The sequence below is a fragment of the Peromyscus maniculatus genome, chromosome 11, assembly GCF_049852395.1.
Source record: "Peromyscus maniculatus bairdii isolate BWxNUB_F1_BW_parent chromosome 11, HU_Pman_BW_mat_3.1, whole genome shotgun sequence".
NCBI classification, from domain to species: Eukaryota; Metazoa; Chordata; class Mammalia; order Rodentia; family Cricetidae; genus Peromyscus; species Peromyscus maniculatus.
The window spans coordinates 65,847,865-65,864,335 of NC_134862.1; the positions used below are offsets into that span (position 1 = coordinate 65,847,865).

Here is a 16,471-nt window from a genome sequence, read left to right on the forward strand (position 1 = left end):
AGTCTATCATTTTAAGTCATTTATTTCAATAGAAATATGTCAGAAAACTGTTCTTAAATTCACCTTAAGTTAGCTTATGCAAACACACCGAAGGTCACACACTCACTTCTGCATATTAAAAAGAAACAAAAGCAGAGAGGAACCAAGTTGCACATCACTCAAGGAGGTCATAGTGCAAGCGAACGCTTCATCATTAAGTACCTCGAGTTGACTGGGACAAGACTGGAAATGGCTTGTGAAGGTTTTCTTTCTCCCTCACTCTGTTGTATTATTAGTTTTGGGTACTTATCCCTACAGATGTTTGGGTTCCTCCTTCCAGGTCCTTCGGGGGCTGTCAGAATGAACATCAACCATCAAGGTGTAGGAACTTGAGAGTCTGGTGTTCCACCAGCTACCTTAGCCACATCCACTAACTCAACACTTCTTGGAACCACACTGTGTGTGAGTTCTCTCAGCGGACATCTTCAAGGACATGACATTGGTTACTTGATACAGAAATTCGAAACTTCCTGCTGATATCTGGCATTTTCTGCTTTCCTTTCCCCAAGTACTCCATGAACTCCTTTAACTCTGTTTTGCACACCAATTGGCTGGAATCAGATTTTAAATTTTGCTAATAACCCCAAGGACCTGCTAACCCTTTCATTGGCTCCATAGACCGTGTGTGTCTATGTGTCTATTTTCTAAGGACTCTAAAACCAGCATTTCTACTCAGATGACAGTATCTCCTGGCCTTCCAATGTCCTAAGCAAAATATTTCCAAACTTTGCTTTGGCCGAGAAACCTCACTTAGTTTCTTGCCTCTGATTTATTAATAGCGCTGTCTCTTTCTTGTGTATTTTCAAGTAAGCAATAACCAGCAAGGTGAGGGACGCTTGTTCATTGTGTCTTAGATGAGAAACTGAAATACATTTCATTTCTGGACGGAGGGACTGCCGCCATCACAGTATTTTAGCAGTCTTAGCAGAACGGAAACAACTCCTTCTGTGTGCTTCTTCCTCTGTTAGGGATTTCTCCAACAGGGCCTGTCACTAAACCTAAGCTGGAAACGACACCAAATACAAATCCACTCAGCCAGCACTCAGAGTGCTCACCAAAAGGCTGATGTGAGTGGATTTATTTTAACCCACCCAGACAAGAGAGCAGGAGGGAGCAAGGCTCACTTGAGAAAGAATCAAGACCGGAGGACTGCAAGTATCCAAACGCCCACGCAGTCCTCTTCGGGTTGCTGTGAGATTAAGCAGGTGGAAAGGGATGGCACACCCCTCAAGCCAGAGGGTCAAGAGGACCGATAATTACAGCCACCCTCAATGCCCTAACATTGTTTTCAAATTGATAAGGCACTGATCCAATTTCCCCCACACTATGGCTGGATATAGGTAAAATGCGATTCCCTTCACTGAGCTGAAAAACTGGAGTGTAAGCATCTCTTCAGTAGAATTCTCAAATTGAAAAGTCACTCTAGACACAAGCCATTTTTAGGGAAACAAACCCAAAAGGTACTTAAATCATTTTTAAAGGGTTCACATGTAATTTATGATCAACAGTATTTAACAGCAATTTCTGTCTCGGGGGCTTAGAAAAAACAATAGCTTCCTGGCTGTAAAACCAAGATGGTATTGAGAAATAAAAGAAGCGAAAATGAAGCAAGCCCTAAAAGGAGGCTAAAGTGTCTCCCCCCCCCCCCCCCCCGCACTTGCTCCATCACCATTCAGTACTGCTACATCAGTACTGCTACAGCCCTGGACAATGACGGTCAGCTTCTTTTTCGCCAGGATGCAATTCTTTTAAGTCTTGGGGGCAGAGGAATTCTTCTTATGAAAGCTTATCTTCCATTAAGCCACACTGGTACCTCTTGTTTGTGGAAGCTAACAGGATAGTTCAAAGCCCAGTTAGAAAGGCATGTGTCTCAATAAACAGGGAAGAAGCCAACAGAAGGTGTGCTCTCTTTAAAAGCCAATGGATTGAGTCTGTTGGTACTGACTTCCAATCAATGCAATGCCTCACCGTTTTAAATCTATGTAATTTACAGATTTTACCTCATGAAAAAGACTTGATGCTTAAGTCATTTGGACAGCTAAATGCTAATAACCCCCAGAGCGGATCAAGCTGTGTTTACAGGGCCACATTTCAGCTACCAAGGGGTCCAAGTGTGATTCCTCCCAGAGAACCATGCTGCTTGCTGGGCAGATTCTTTATAAATCCCGAGGAGGAAAAGAAGCCAATTATCAGAACTCTGCAGCTATGAGCATCCTGACTGACTCAACATTGATACCCAATAGCAACAGACTACGTAGAAGATGGTACCGATTTACACAGGAAAAATAATCACCACTGAAACATATGCTAAGGGGAGAGAGAAAAAATACTCCGGAATTGGATCCTTTTTTGAATTGTTTACACAAATACACACTGAACAAAACCAAACAGAGAGGTGTATTTCATCAATTCTCTTTTGACCCTTACAGCCTAGACACTATAGTGAAAGGATCCTGGAAACTAAGCACACAAGGTGCGGAACAGTGCTGGGGCTTTATGCAGTCATCTCTATAGTACACTGTAAAAACGGAATTCGGAAAAACAAGCCTTTATGTCCAAATGGGTTGTCAAATGAGATATGACTAGCAAAACACGTGATTGCGCCAGGCCATAGAATATCCTATTCAGTCTGCTTATAAACTAGCTTAAGTATATGTTTTAATCGAATTTCTAAAGAGTTCTCCTTGGCTATGATAGAAACAACTGAGCTCTAATGTTCATGGAAAATGAGCCTGTGAGTCCCTCTACAACTGAGAGTTAGTGTAACAGGATTCATTGTCCAATAAATAAAGTACTCAAATGTTTAATAAAGTTTGGCAATGTTTTCTTTGCTTCAATTATAATCTGATACCATTTTGTGAACTACTGATCAAAAAACTCAACCAACTCTACATAACTCATCTCTCACAGTTTCTAAAATCATCCTAAAATGCAATGACTGCTGTTTAGAGCAAATTTTAGGGTAGAAAAATAGTTTTAGTTTCAGCCAGAGGCCACAGTGCTACTTCAGACTGGCTCATCAAATCTGAACACGGTTTTTCCCTACACACCCAGAAGTGTCTAGAGCTGGGTGTATCAAACACGTCTTCCACCTCATTGCTTCCTCTGGCAAAACTGTGAAGTCAGCCTCTGCTAGACACCATCTCCACAGACGCCAGTCACCTACAACGTAACGGCTTTAGCTTACTCATGATAAAGTGGTAATAAAAAAGCCACAGGTTCTCATTTACAGTATCTCAAAAACAGCGTGCACACTACTTAAAACATTATTTCAGGAGCAAAATAAACTAAGGGGTTGCTAAAAATAGGCAAACCAAAAGTAAGATGTGCACAGTCTATACTATAATACTGCTAGCTACTCAGTAATGTCTGTCCGTATACCCAACATGGGTTAAGCTTAGACCATTATTTGAAAAATCATTCCATATAGGCAACATTTGCCTTCCCTTGCTTATCAATGAGACCCCAAATAATGTATTTCTGTCATGTTTGAATTATCTAAATTAGAGACACTCATAAAAGTTCTTTGCTTTCTCTTGGACTGATTTCTTTTTTAGCTGATTATTGTACATACAGTATTTCCTAGTTAAGCTCAATGGACTTGACGATAAAAATATTTCTGATAGAAAGCACACAATTCTTTGAGGATACAAATGTGAGAAATTTTACGTGATACCCAAAGAAAGAACTGTTTGCTTGGAGCTGTAAGTCAAGACCTTGCATGTTGTGGCCCACAGCAGTCTACTCAAGTGCTATTCTTGGTTAAAGTTCTAGGCTATCTCAAGTCCAACATTCATTTTAAAAATTAAACGTGTTACTGCCTAGGAGAGCACTCTCAGAACTGCTTAGCCAGTTACTAAGAAAACATGGTTTTCAGGTTGGGTCCGACAGTCAACTTTCTAAACAAATGTCCTGGCACATTCTGAAAGTCATACAGAGAAGAGGTTTTATATTTTTAATTCCTAGAGCTGCAAACTTTGCTTTTATTCTGCTTAAAACGGTTTTGTCTTACAATAAAATACACACCATATATATGTATGTATGTATGTATATACATACATATATATATGAAGAATCTTTTAAACAAGTATGCTCTTGAATCTGATACTGAACAAAAACAAATTTAATAAAAAATAAGTCTGGCATAATGCACATTAAACACTGCAAGGTCAAGGCTCTGGTAACCCCCCGGGTCTTCACCACGATGATGAACACCTGTAGCCGGAGAATCCACTTGACTTGAGAAAAATCTACAGGAACCTCAGCTTGGGGTAATCTTCCTCCTGTGCAGATTTACAGCCCAACAGTGGATTCATACAGAGAATTAAACCCAGGTAGAAGCAACCGTGTTTCCTGGAGCCTGCTGCCATGTGGACACTCGGCCTTTGTGCCTCCTTCAGGAAACCCTTCTAGCGCTGAGTTCCAAAGCGTAGTGTCTGACTAGATCCCTCCCCTGCTCCAAACACAACGCCACAGCCTGCACTGTCACCACTCAAACCCCAGTCTTGCTGTGGGGAAACTGAGGAAGCCAGGCCCAGAGGCTGCTTGTGCAGACCCTGCAGGTGGGCTGTTGGCCAGCTCCTCATGGACTTCTCACTGCACCTAAAACAGCTCCTGATGGAATCCGTAAGAAACGCTTTTCCTTTTGAAAGTGTATCTAAAAAAAAGATGGTTTCCCCTCTGAATTAGTACAAAGTTAAAAGAAACGCAAATTAGCTACAATTTATTCCAAGCACAGCACCGCCAGAAGATTCACACACACTATTTGGTGTTGGTTTTCTCTCACTCTGTTAAGGCAGTGGTTTCCACAGGTCAGTTCGGAGATAAGAAGCGTAGTTCATGGCAGTTTGTTTTGCAACTCCATTGTGTTCTCTGGGAATCTCTCTTCATTCCCTGAAATGAGTGCTTTTGGTTCTGAGCTCCGGAGGGAGGCTGGGCTGGAGCCTGGGGGCTCTCCCTGGCACGGGATGTGCAGCTGGCCGCCCTCAGCAGGTCCTTGCTCCACGCGATGGGAACAATGGTGCACCTCCTCTTTCTCAGGCTCTACTCAAATGTCATCAGGTTTGTAGGAACCTACAAGACAAGCGGCAGCCCACACTAACTGCGACGTTCCAAACACATTGCTTCAAAGTGGTTTTCCTAGTCCCTGAATGCGTCTCTCACAATGGCCTAAAGTGATCTTCCCGGCCGCCCCTCCAATTCACTCTGGGATGAGGGTTCTGCAACTCAAAACTGAACATATAAATTATATTACTATACACAAAATGTAGGTTTCTTGTTAAATAGCTGTTTTCAACAATTTATATAAGATTTAATAAACTAAATTAAAAACTAATGTGTTTTGTCTTGTTATTTAGCTAAACCCAAATCATTCTGACCTTCGCATCTTTCTCAAGACAAGGTTTCAACTTTGCAGTGCAGGCCAACCTTGAACTTGTTAGTGCTGGGGATGCAAGCAGGAGCCCCACAGTTTAAATGTGCTTTAAAAGGAGTTCGATAGCCTCGGGGATTAATAACAGTGAGTCTAGCGTGCTGGGTCATTTTAGAAAATCGCTGAGTTAATAAGCTCTTTCAAGTAGGTATGCCTGGACAGGAGGAAGGGCACAGGTGTGTTCGTGTCTTACTGGGGTCTAATGGCTGTTGACTCAAATAAGATGAATTAAAGAAGTATGGCAGACCTCTGTAGAGCGGAATTGCACACATCACCACCCACTTCTCTATGTACATTAGCAGAGCTACACTGAGAGCTTTATTGCAAACACGAAGGACTTCTCTATATAAACATCAGAAATACTAAGTCAAATTTACTGTTATTAAATTTATCTCACTCTTTCTGACTGAAAAATAAACAGGTTATAGAGAACAGGTCTGTGATGATATTTTATTTGTGCTTTAATAAAGCTTGCCTGGAGATCAGGAGAAAAGGCCAGCCATTTTAAGTAAACAAGAAGTCAGGCAGCACACGGCCTTAATCCGATCACTTATCAGACAGTGTCTCAGTGTGTTCAAAGGAACAGAGCCAAGCATGGTGACACACGTCTTTAACCCCAGTACCAACCATAGAGATCTGGAGGTCTGTACAGACAGACAGTGACAAGGAAGTGAGGTAGCTGGGCTAAGAGCCGATGAGAGGGCAGAATAGCAGGGCAATAAAGGCGTGGGTAAGACAGGAAGTTGCTTACATTTGGAAGCTGCAGAGTGGGTGAGGTAAGGTTGGCTGGTGGCTCTCCCTATTTCCCTGATTGCTCTAAGGCTTTCATCCCTATATTTGGCTCCATGTTTTTTATTTTATTTGGCTCCATGTTTTTATTTTATTTTATTTTTATTTTTATTATTATCCATTTAGAAATTAATCTACACAGGTTACCACTTGGGGACCATACTTACTTAATTTGATTTCTTTTAAGTGTGAATTAAAAAGTTTTTATGGTGGGGTTGGGTATGAAACTCAGGCAGGGCCTTGTGTATGCTGGTTAGATATTTCACCATGGGGTACAACTCCAGCCTCCAAAATCCAACTCCTCTCTACCAAGGGCTGCAGAGGGTCAGTCGGCACAGCCTCCCAGCTGCTTGGCCAGTGGTTTCCTCCCTCTTAGAGTGATGCAGCAGCTCTCCCAGGCCACAGACTCTTTCTCTGAAACCTGTTCCCCTTTGGAGCTGGAGCTATAGAGAGAGCTGGTCACCAGATGTGGGTGACAGGACCCGAACCCTGCCAGAGCAGCAAGCACTCTTAACCACTAAGCAATCTCCCTAGCCTCAGCCTCACGCGCTAGCTTTTGTATGAACAATTCCACGAGGCAGTATCGTAACTGAATTATAACTCAAATGCTCATGTGCTTAAAATCCCAGGTTTAGTGGTATGAAATCTTTAACAAAGGGAGTCTCACTTCTAAATCACCCAAATGTGTTTTAAGGTGTTTTGCATTTGAGTTAGGGTCTTCACAGGTTCTATTTAAAATTTGCTAACACTCTGACTGTTAAAAACAAAATAAATAGAAACAAAACCATTTTTGCATGCTGTGTGATATTAGGAAGGCTTATAACACAGTAAAAATGTACGTCTTTCTCTATGCTGGTATGAGTATACTCCAAGATTAATCTTGGAACCTGAGGGGTTTTTGTTTGTTTGTTTTGTAGAGACAGTGTTTCTCTGTGTAGCTCTGGCTATCCTGGAACTCACTTTGCACATTAGGCTAGCCTTGAACTCAGAGATCTCTGCCTTTCAAGTGCTGGGATTAAAGGCATGCAGCACTACCAGCCACCTGGAATCTGAGATTCTTTATAAATTAAAAATACCTCTGACTATATTTAAAGAAAATGCATGGCATGAAAGAGAACTCTGAAAGCCTTATTTATTATCTTCGGCAAAATAAAGGACATTTCTTTCATTCTGCCCCAGACACTAAGTTAATATGAGCAAAAACCTTTGTATTTTAAGTACTTCAAGGAGTTGTTAAAGGCTGTACCAATCTTTTTTTCTCTCTTCCCCTAAAATAATTGCGATAGAAAAAAGCCCTTCCAACAACACTTACAAAGGAAAAGCAAACGGCACCTGGGTTAAAGGCATTTGTACTTTTGACTGTGTGAAGTCATTAGTGTCTTTGAGCTTGTTTTCTTATTTATGAAAAGTTGTGATAACCTGATATAACAGGGCAAAAACCAAAGCAATTTAAGCCCTCTAAATTTATAGTGCACAACAGCGTCTGCTGATAGGCACTGATGATGCAAATGCATGCTGTAAAGCCTGAATTTGTGATTTCCAAATATGTGTAACTAGAAAAGCTTCCAGCAATTGCCACAACTGTGGCTGCCTTTTCTGTCCGCCAATCTGTGGTTCAGGGCATCTCGGCAAGAGGGCCCAGGGAAAACTGCCCAACAGAGAACTGTAGTGGGTAGCCATTCCAGCTTTGACCTGGAAGTTCCAACCCCCACTGAGGCTTCGGTAACTGTCACGCCTACAAGGCGGGGCCGAGAGAGAATGCTGAAGACCCGAGATCCGGATGGGCCGCCCTCTCTTGTTTCCTGGACCCTGGACGCTGGAGGTAGACCGTGCAGAGTTCTCCAGAGAACACCGCTGGACTGCACTACACCTTTCCTGGACCCTGTTACCTATCCCTTCATTTGTAAGTTATCCCACAAAATAACTTTTAACTACGTGGAGTGGCCTTACTAATTTCACCAATAGAGACCCGCCCCTTTACAGAGACCCCCTTTCCATTAGACCATCGTGGTTTCACTGCAACCACAGGAACCCACTTCAAGCTGTTATCCAAGAGAATCAGAGCTGTTCAAGCACCACCTCCGTTTTTCCCTTCTGAGCTGTCGTTTTCTCAGACACTGGCCATGTTTCTGTAGAGCTTTATCTACACACCTGCTGCTCCCCAGATTGGCCCACACTCTCTCTTCACAGCCTGTTCCTTCCGATCACCCAGGTCAGCATCACCGTCTCTGGGAAGGCTCAGCTGCACACACTGCCTTACCCACCAGTCTCTCTTCTCTGTTCTCTGTATTGCAGTTTTGTTTACTTATTTTCTTTCTAAAATATGGACTCCACACCTCACTGACTGCTATAAACAACGAAAAGGAAACACTACCAAGACAAGTATCCAGCTGCGTGTGGTAGTGCACACATTAAATCCCACAACACTAGTGCTAAGGCAGGAGGATCACATGTTTGAGTTCTAGGCCAGCCTAAATTATTATGTTATGAACGCCTATCTCTAGAATACGTAAGTAAGAATGTGAAAGCTACAGATGGTGGAGGGGGAGGAGGGGGGAAGGGGGAGGGGGAGGGGGAGGAAGGAGGAGGGGAGGAGCACTCACCTGCTGCTTGTCGCTCTGGCAGGCCGCACTCAAATGTTTAAACCACAGCATTGCGTTCATCCTGCTGCCAGCTTGAAACTTGTAAGAATTTCCTAAAATTACCAAAGCAAGTAGAAAACAATAACTACAAAGATAATACCTCCCAACATTCCTGCCAGACAGAGAAGACCAAATGAAATAGACTACAGTGCTCAGTTTCAGAATTCTATTCACTTGCAATCTTGTTTCCCAATGTAGAACTCTATGCCACACGCTCATGGGATCTTACATTTAGAAAGTCACCTTCCTACCGTGGGCACAGTAAAGGTGACTGTGGTTCCCTAAGTGTTCATTAAATCACTGGGAAGCTTCTCCAGTCTCCCCTCACCCCTTACTGTGTATCAGTCAATGATGTACTAACTTATGCACATTGAGCCTTTGTTCAAAGTTATAGAGCACTGACTCCATGAGTTGGATTCCTTGGGCTTTTAATTTAGGCTTCAAATACAGTATGGAACAAAAGGACTCCAACAGACATGATTCCTGAAATGCTTTCCTGCTGTTAATACAGCAGAACCAAGATCAGGGCTCAGGAGTTAGTGTCCGCAGTCCTTCTGATCCCATCTGTCTAGCAACTCACCTTTCTCCGAGTCAGTAAGCAGAAAGAGGTCTGGATGCTCTGGATCATCAGCCATCATTACCATCCATCCCACCACAGACACATTCTTATTCGACGTTGACTTGAACTGAGATGGAAGACAACCAGAAAAAAACAGTGATAACCAGTGACTGTTAGAGCTAGTTCCCAGTGAAGGTCGAGTGTCAGAGAGCTTATTTTCAGTTTGTCCTTAGGAGAGAGAAGATGACTGACCTATTGCTGACCCAGGTCAGCTCGGTATGCCCCCCACTCTCCAGTCATCCCCAGTGTCAAGGTTTCATTACAACCGCTGTCCACTTCTGCAAAGCATGCTTGTGACTGCTCCTTCTCCTAGTCACAGGGTTACCGCCCAGAGCAGTGGTTCTCAACCTTCCTAACTGCGACCCTTCAGTAAAGTTCCTCACATAAGGTGATCCCAACCATCGCATTGTTTTGTTGCTACTTCGTAACTAACTTTGCCACTGTTGTGAACTGTAATGCTAACACCCGAGTTCTCCCACGGCCTTAGGTGACCCCCAAAGGGCGTGCAACCCACAGGTGGAGAAGTGCTGATTCGCAGACACAGCTGCCTCCTAACAGCTGCACTTCCTCAGCCTGACGATTTCGTGCCAGCGAGGCTACCAGACAATTCCTCCTTGTATTTCACACAACCAAGAAAGATTTAAAAAAGGGGGGGGGGGTATTTCAGCATGCTGGTTACTTTCATAGTTAGCTACTCTTTTCTGTTGGGAAGGGGTGCTATAAAGGGCAGAAGATAAGGTTAATCTCAGTACCAGAAGTAAAGAATGTTAAAAATACTGAAAACTCAAAGCTAGCAGTGTGTAAAAAAAAGCTGTCAGAAGTCACATTACAGAGAAAAAGTCAGACTTCAGAATGCTGTGGATATTGTTTTATATAAATAAAACACTGATGGCCAGTGACCAGACAGGAAGTATAGGCGGGACAAGGAGAGAGGAGAATTGGGGAAACAGGAAGAAGGGGGGAGAGACACTGCAGCCACCGCCAGGACAAGCAGCATGTAAAGATGCCGGTAAGCCACCAGCCACGTGGCAAGGTATAGATGTATAGAAATGGGTTAATTTAAGATATAAGAACAGTTAGCAAGAAGCCTGCCACGGCCATACAGTTTGTAAGTAATATAAGCATCTGAGTGATTATTTTATACGTGGATTGTGGGACTGTGGGGCTTAAGTGGAACCTGGAGAGAAGCCCTCCAGCTACAGCAGAAGACTTCCACCATTTAATTGCCAGTGAGTGTGGCCTGGTTAAACGCTGAACTTTATTTATTAAAATAAGAATAAGCAACAGCTCCACATAGGACTTTTGCAGAAGAAAAAGCATGAAAAGGGTGAAGCTCATTAAGGAACCGACAGCACACAAATACAAAATGCACAGCCACGCTTGATTCACAGGAGCAGCCGAGACCAGGAAACTTAAGATATAAAACCCAGAGAACCTGTGCACAAAAATATCCAAGAAAAGTATTGGAAATCGGGAGGAAATGAACCTGTCAAATATTCACCAACAGAAAGATAATAAATAATGGGAAACGCAGAAAAGAGAAGACTCTTCAGCTATGAAGAGGAATAAATGATAATTACAGGCATCACCAATGACTTTCAACGGTATAAAGCAAAGGCACTCAGTCTTACAAATACACATGCAGCCAGATGTGGTGGCGCATACCTTTAATCCCAGCCGAGGCAGGGGAGGAGGAGGAGGAGAGGAGGACCTCTGTGAGTTCAAGGCCAGGTCTCATAGTGAGTTCCAGGACAGACAGGCTACACAGTGAGACCCTGACTTTAAAAAAAGGAAAAAGAGATGCCGGGCGTGGTGGCGCACGCCTTTAATCCCAGCACTCGGGAGGCAGAGGCAGGCGGATCTTTGTGAGTTCGAGGCCAGCCTGGGCTACCAAGTGAGCTCCAGGAAAGGCGCAAAGCTACACAGAGAAACCCTGTCTCGAAAAAACCAAAAAAAAAAAAAAAAAAAAAAAAAGGAAAAAGAGAACGTATATGCAGCGCCCTCAAGTACAGTTAGGAAGTAAACTAACTTTTATCTAAGGGCAAACACGTATGGTAAAACTGGAGGAAAACAAGGCCATGACTAAAACATAAGCTGGTGGCCGACTGAGACCGGCCCCCTCAGAGCACTGACAGGTCCGGAATGTGCTGTTTCTTGTGCTGGCAGGGAGCGGGAGGGAGGCCTTAAATAGGTTTGTTTACTATATATCTTCCACAGTTAAAAGTCACGGGAAAGGAATGAATAGAGTATGACAGTAATGTGAGAAGCACAAAAATGAAAAGGAAACCAGGAGGCTAGAAAGATGGGCAACATCACAGAATGGCACGTACACCTGTCCATTCATAACTTACTTCAAAACAAACAGCACACTTTTCTAATATGCTCTTCCTAACCATTGCTGCATTAGCACGCGATATAAGCTCCATAGCAAAGAGGGATGAGATATAAATGAAGTGATATCCCACACGTGTGCACAGTCATGTCTGGGGAGTGACGCCCCTTCCCTGACTTCTTCCTATGCTTGGAATCAGGGCTTTTTCGTGCTATTACTGACACTTTCATGCTAACTGGGTATATTTATACTGTGACGGTGGTTTTAAATGATCAATAACTGTTTCCTTACTGATAATTATTTTGTGTATTTTAAGAGTTCTGTTATTGTAACCATTACAGGAATATTCTTCTACTGATATCTCTGTGCACTTGTTCAAAGATAATGGGAGAGATTTTTCTTAGATGAGGAATTGCAGCATATTAAAGGAAATACCCGACAGGGCGCCCCCCCCCCCCCCCCCGCACGTGTGTGTACGCGCCACCCCCCCCCACGAAGTCTCTGACCACATGTATCCCTACGTCACACTCACTACAGTATCATCCATCTTTACCTTTTGTCTAATGAGTGGTCATTTAATCAAGTTGGTTAGTTAATGCATTTTACCTTCCATCCATTTCCCTGTTCTACTTTTCCATTTCATTTTTTTTTTTTTTTAATAAATACCACAGCTTTTTCTCCCCCAAGTACAGGTCTGGTTTTTAAAATTTAACTAATCAAACACATTTGTTTAAGCATTACCATGTAGTGATACATTTAAACATAGCTGTAGTTGTTTTTTTTTGCAATGAATACACTTCAACCAAAACTTTTTATATAATCAGTATGCTGTCATTTTTAAACATTCAAAAACAGAGACATAACAAAATTGTATCCCTTCTTTCTTTCCAAGTTTATTCTTCATAGGCCAAGAAATAATAACTCCAATTTGGGTATACACATGGCATATGGTTGCCAAGTATTTTTGTTCTCTTCTCTCCTCCCTCCTTTTTGAGATTAGGGCTCACACTGTGGTCTAGGTTGGCCTTGAACTCACTGTCATCTTCTTGCCTCAGTCCCTCCTCAGCAACCACAGGGACAAGATCCCAATCCTAAGTGGTCAGTCTAAACACATGTGAACCAGGGCAACACTCACTGGACTCAGTAGGTTGTGGATCTTTGATACAGAGTGTGTATATATATATACACAAACAAAAAGTAATGTCATGACTTCGAGAGGAGAGACACAAGAGGAGTTGAGGGCAGAAATGACTCACACACTCATGTACAAAATTCTCAAATTAAAAAAAAAATTAAACACAATATGAACCAAATTGCCAGGCAATAAATGGCTATTGAAAGGAACAGACAGTTATTAAAGCATAAAACACAAATGACTAATAAATATTCTGAAATGTGTTATCAACATCCTTAGCCACTAGGGAAATGCAAATGAAAACCACATTGAAATTCCACCTCCCTCTAGTCTAGAGCAAGACAAGAGGTGCGGTGAGAATGTGGGAAGAGGAAGCCTTCTTCACTGTGGGTGCGAGTCCAGCCATGATGGAAATAAGACCCACCAAACCCAGGTCTTAGGTTGTACCACTCCCGGGCACACACCTATGGACATTCTACCACACCAGATACTTGCACTTCCATGTTTATTGCTGCTCTATCCACAGTCCTAAGCAAATAAAACCAACCTAGATGTCCATCAACAGATGAATGGATAATAGAAATGTGGCTACATATACAATAGAATTTTATTCAGTCACAAAGGAAAACAAAATGAAAATGTAGGAACTGGATGGATCTGAAAAATATTTAAGGAGGTAACCCACATTCGTGTGCAGATCCTAGCTTCAATGTTTATGTATGTGTAGATGTGGGTCTGGGTAGAGGCCAGAAAGGGGACCAGAGGAGGAGAGGGCTGTTGGGGGAGGGGGGCAGAACATGTGACTTAAAGTGGACAAGAGGCTTCTAGGGGAGAAAGGGGATAGGCTGGGGGCAGTGGGAAAAGATGGGGGAAGGAAGGTCAACAGGACAAAATCGTGTTTGAAATACCATAATAAAATCCATAATAAAATCTAATCCTTGGTATACTAATTACAAAGTAAACATCCCATAATTTAAAAGACTGTAGACAGAGAAAGAGCTTCAAGAGGCTTATAAAGAAACATGGAAGGAAAGACAGCACACTGTTGTGACCACTGTGCCCACATGCCTCTTCACTGTTGGGAAAACTGCTGTACCGGAGTCTGAGATGGTTTGTTGCTGTTGTCGTTGTGACACTGGGTCTCTCTATGTAGTCCTGGAACTCGCCAGTGTGGCCTCTGAGGGCTAGGATAAAAGGTGTGGGCCACCATGCCCAGATCTGTATTGTTTTCATTTTCACATTTAAATACTAGGAACTGAGGCTACAAGGCAGGGGTTCTGAGCCATCATCTGACCCAAGGCAGAGCTGAGAAAGGTCTGATGCCAAGACAGATATTTGTAATGTGCCATTTTCACATTTGCAATGGAAAAACTTGAAAACACAAAAGTGATTCCAAGGCATTCCTTGGAATGGCCGCTTAAACGCATTTCCAAGTATAACGTGCACACCGGGAGTAAGTGTGAGAGATGCTGATGAGAAACGTGGTCTTGTATCCTATTAGGGATATTTTCTTGACAACCAGGAAGAGGCTGTGAAACAAAGCTAACAATTTCGAGGCGGAATACTTACATGTTTTCTTTCTGTAGCCTTCAGAGATTTGGCAGCATAGTAAAAAAGCTGTGTTCCACACAAGGCTGCCCAATACTTTGTCCAAGATGCTACCTGGAGAAAAGAACCCCATGAATACTACTGAAAGGCTTGACCTGACCTTCTAGTGACGATACTCTAACCTCACTTCAGTTGTTAGTCAGTTACAGCACTTCTAAAATCTGCATCTCAGACACGGCTATGACTTTCAGTGGACACTTTAGTAGTCATTCAAAGAACTGTAGATTTCATCAAGAATCCTGTCACTTTTTGGGTGCTGAAAAGATGGCCCTGCCAGTCAAATGTTTGCTGCTGTGTGCAAGCATGGAGACCTGCGTTCAGATCCCCAGCACATGGAAAAACTGTGTTCAGTAGCATACACCTGGAGCGGAGACGGGCAGATTGCTGGCCATCCAGTTTAGCCAGTGAGTTCATGGTTCAGTGAGAGATCCTGTCTCAAAAAATAAGGTGGAGCAATAGAAAAAGGCATTCAATACTGGCCACACGCATGCAGAATGTGCATTTGTGTGCACACTTCAAATTCATGAGTATGTACACACTCACAGATGAATCATATCACCATCGACTGTTATACTGTAGTGACATCACCTTCTCGCCCCAATACCATATCCTCTGCCCCATTCTTCCTGTCTGGTCTACATCCCACAGTCAAATACTCTATCCGGTCTCTAAACACTTTTAATCCTGTGCCCTCTCCCCAATTCTCCTGATAAAATGCCAACCTCTAGTTGCATCTGATTACTTAGCACCATATTATAGAAGCAGAGTATTGTGGGAGGGCACCCAGTTATGCCAACTGGTAAGACTGTGTTTACCAATCTCATAGTATTTTTTAAAATTTTTTTACTCAATCAAGTCGCTGTACTCTTTTTCTCTATAGACAATTATTTCATATCCACTCCTCAAAGTTCTATTATACTATCCTATGATGTCATTACATAATTCTTATACAAAATAGATATTTTTAAGTCTGGCTTAAAAATAAAAGCCCCTATTTTCAGCACATATTCTATAACTGCTTGTTTGCAAACTCGAAAAATCAGCCTTTTTTCTTGCTACAAAGGTTTTGTCAATCTTGTCTAAAGACAAACTCAACTCTTTTTTCTTCCTTTCTCATCTTTTTTTTTTTGGTTTTTTTGAGATAGGGTTTCTCTGTGTAGCCCTGCCTGTCCTGGAACTCACTCTGTAGCCCAGGCTGGGATTAAAGACGTGAACCACTACCCAACTACAAACATTAACTATTCATGCTCTGGACTTCTAGTTCCTCTTTCTTAATTTGTTTTTGCAGTAATTCCTCTCTCACTGCATCTCAATTTCCTCTCTCTTCCACCTACTTAGATAATGAACCTGAAGAGCTCACTCCTTAAGTCTCCTTTGCCCTCCTGACATCATCCAGCTCTTAGTTCTTTTCACCGCATAACTTCCTGCAAGGTTTCTCACTCTTGCCTCTACTTCTGTCTTTCCTATTTCCTGTTCAACTTCCTTCCCGTGGATTCCAGGCTTAGGGACTGTCTTTAAGATCACTGCCCACTGACATTTATCAATCCGTCCTTATCAGTCACCCTTAGCAGTGCTGACTCTGGGCTGACCTCTCACGGGCATGGTGGCACATGCCTTTAATTCAGCACTAGGCAAGTGGAGGCAGGCGGATCTCTCTTGAGTTCGAGGCCAGCCTGGTCTACAGAGTGAGTTGAAAAACAAACAAATAAAATCTACCACCACCAAGGGAAGGAGTGGACGATGCACAGTAACACACCCATAACCCAGTATGCTGAGGCAGAAGGTCATGAACTCAGGGCTTTGATGCTGGACAGATCTATTTCTGGTGACTCCTCATGGGGCTACCCATGCAGTCCCACCATTGAAGACCATCTGT

General features: G+C 42.8%; 1 protein-coding gene across 20 annotated transcripts in view; it reads right to left on the bottom strand.

Annotated features, from left to right (window-relative positions):
- Positions 1-4,747: 4,747 nt before the first annotated feature.
- Ralgps2 (Ral GEF with PH domain and SH3 binding motif 2) overlaps positions 4,748-16,471 on the bottom strand; it is a 140,633-nt gene continuing 128,909 nt past the window's right edge. For all 20 annotated transcript variants that reach the window (XM_076547753.1, XM_076547746.1, XM_076547748.1 and 17 more), the window contains 4 exons: positions 14,557-14,649; positions 9,482-9,587; positions 8,863-8,954; positions 4,748-5,112 (listed from right to left, as the gene is read on the bottom strand). In XM_076547753.1, the coding sequence (XP_076403868.1) occupies positions 5,083-5,112; positions 8,863-8,954; positions 9,482-9,587; positions 14,557-14,649 (321 nt within the window). In that variant the 3' untranslated portion in view covers positions 4,748-5,082. The remainder of the gene's footprint in view (positions 5,113-8,862; positions 8,955-9,481; positions 9,588-14,556; positions 14,650-16,471) is intronic.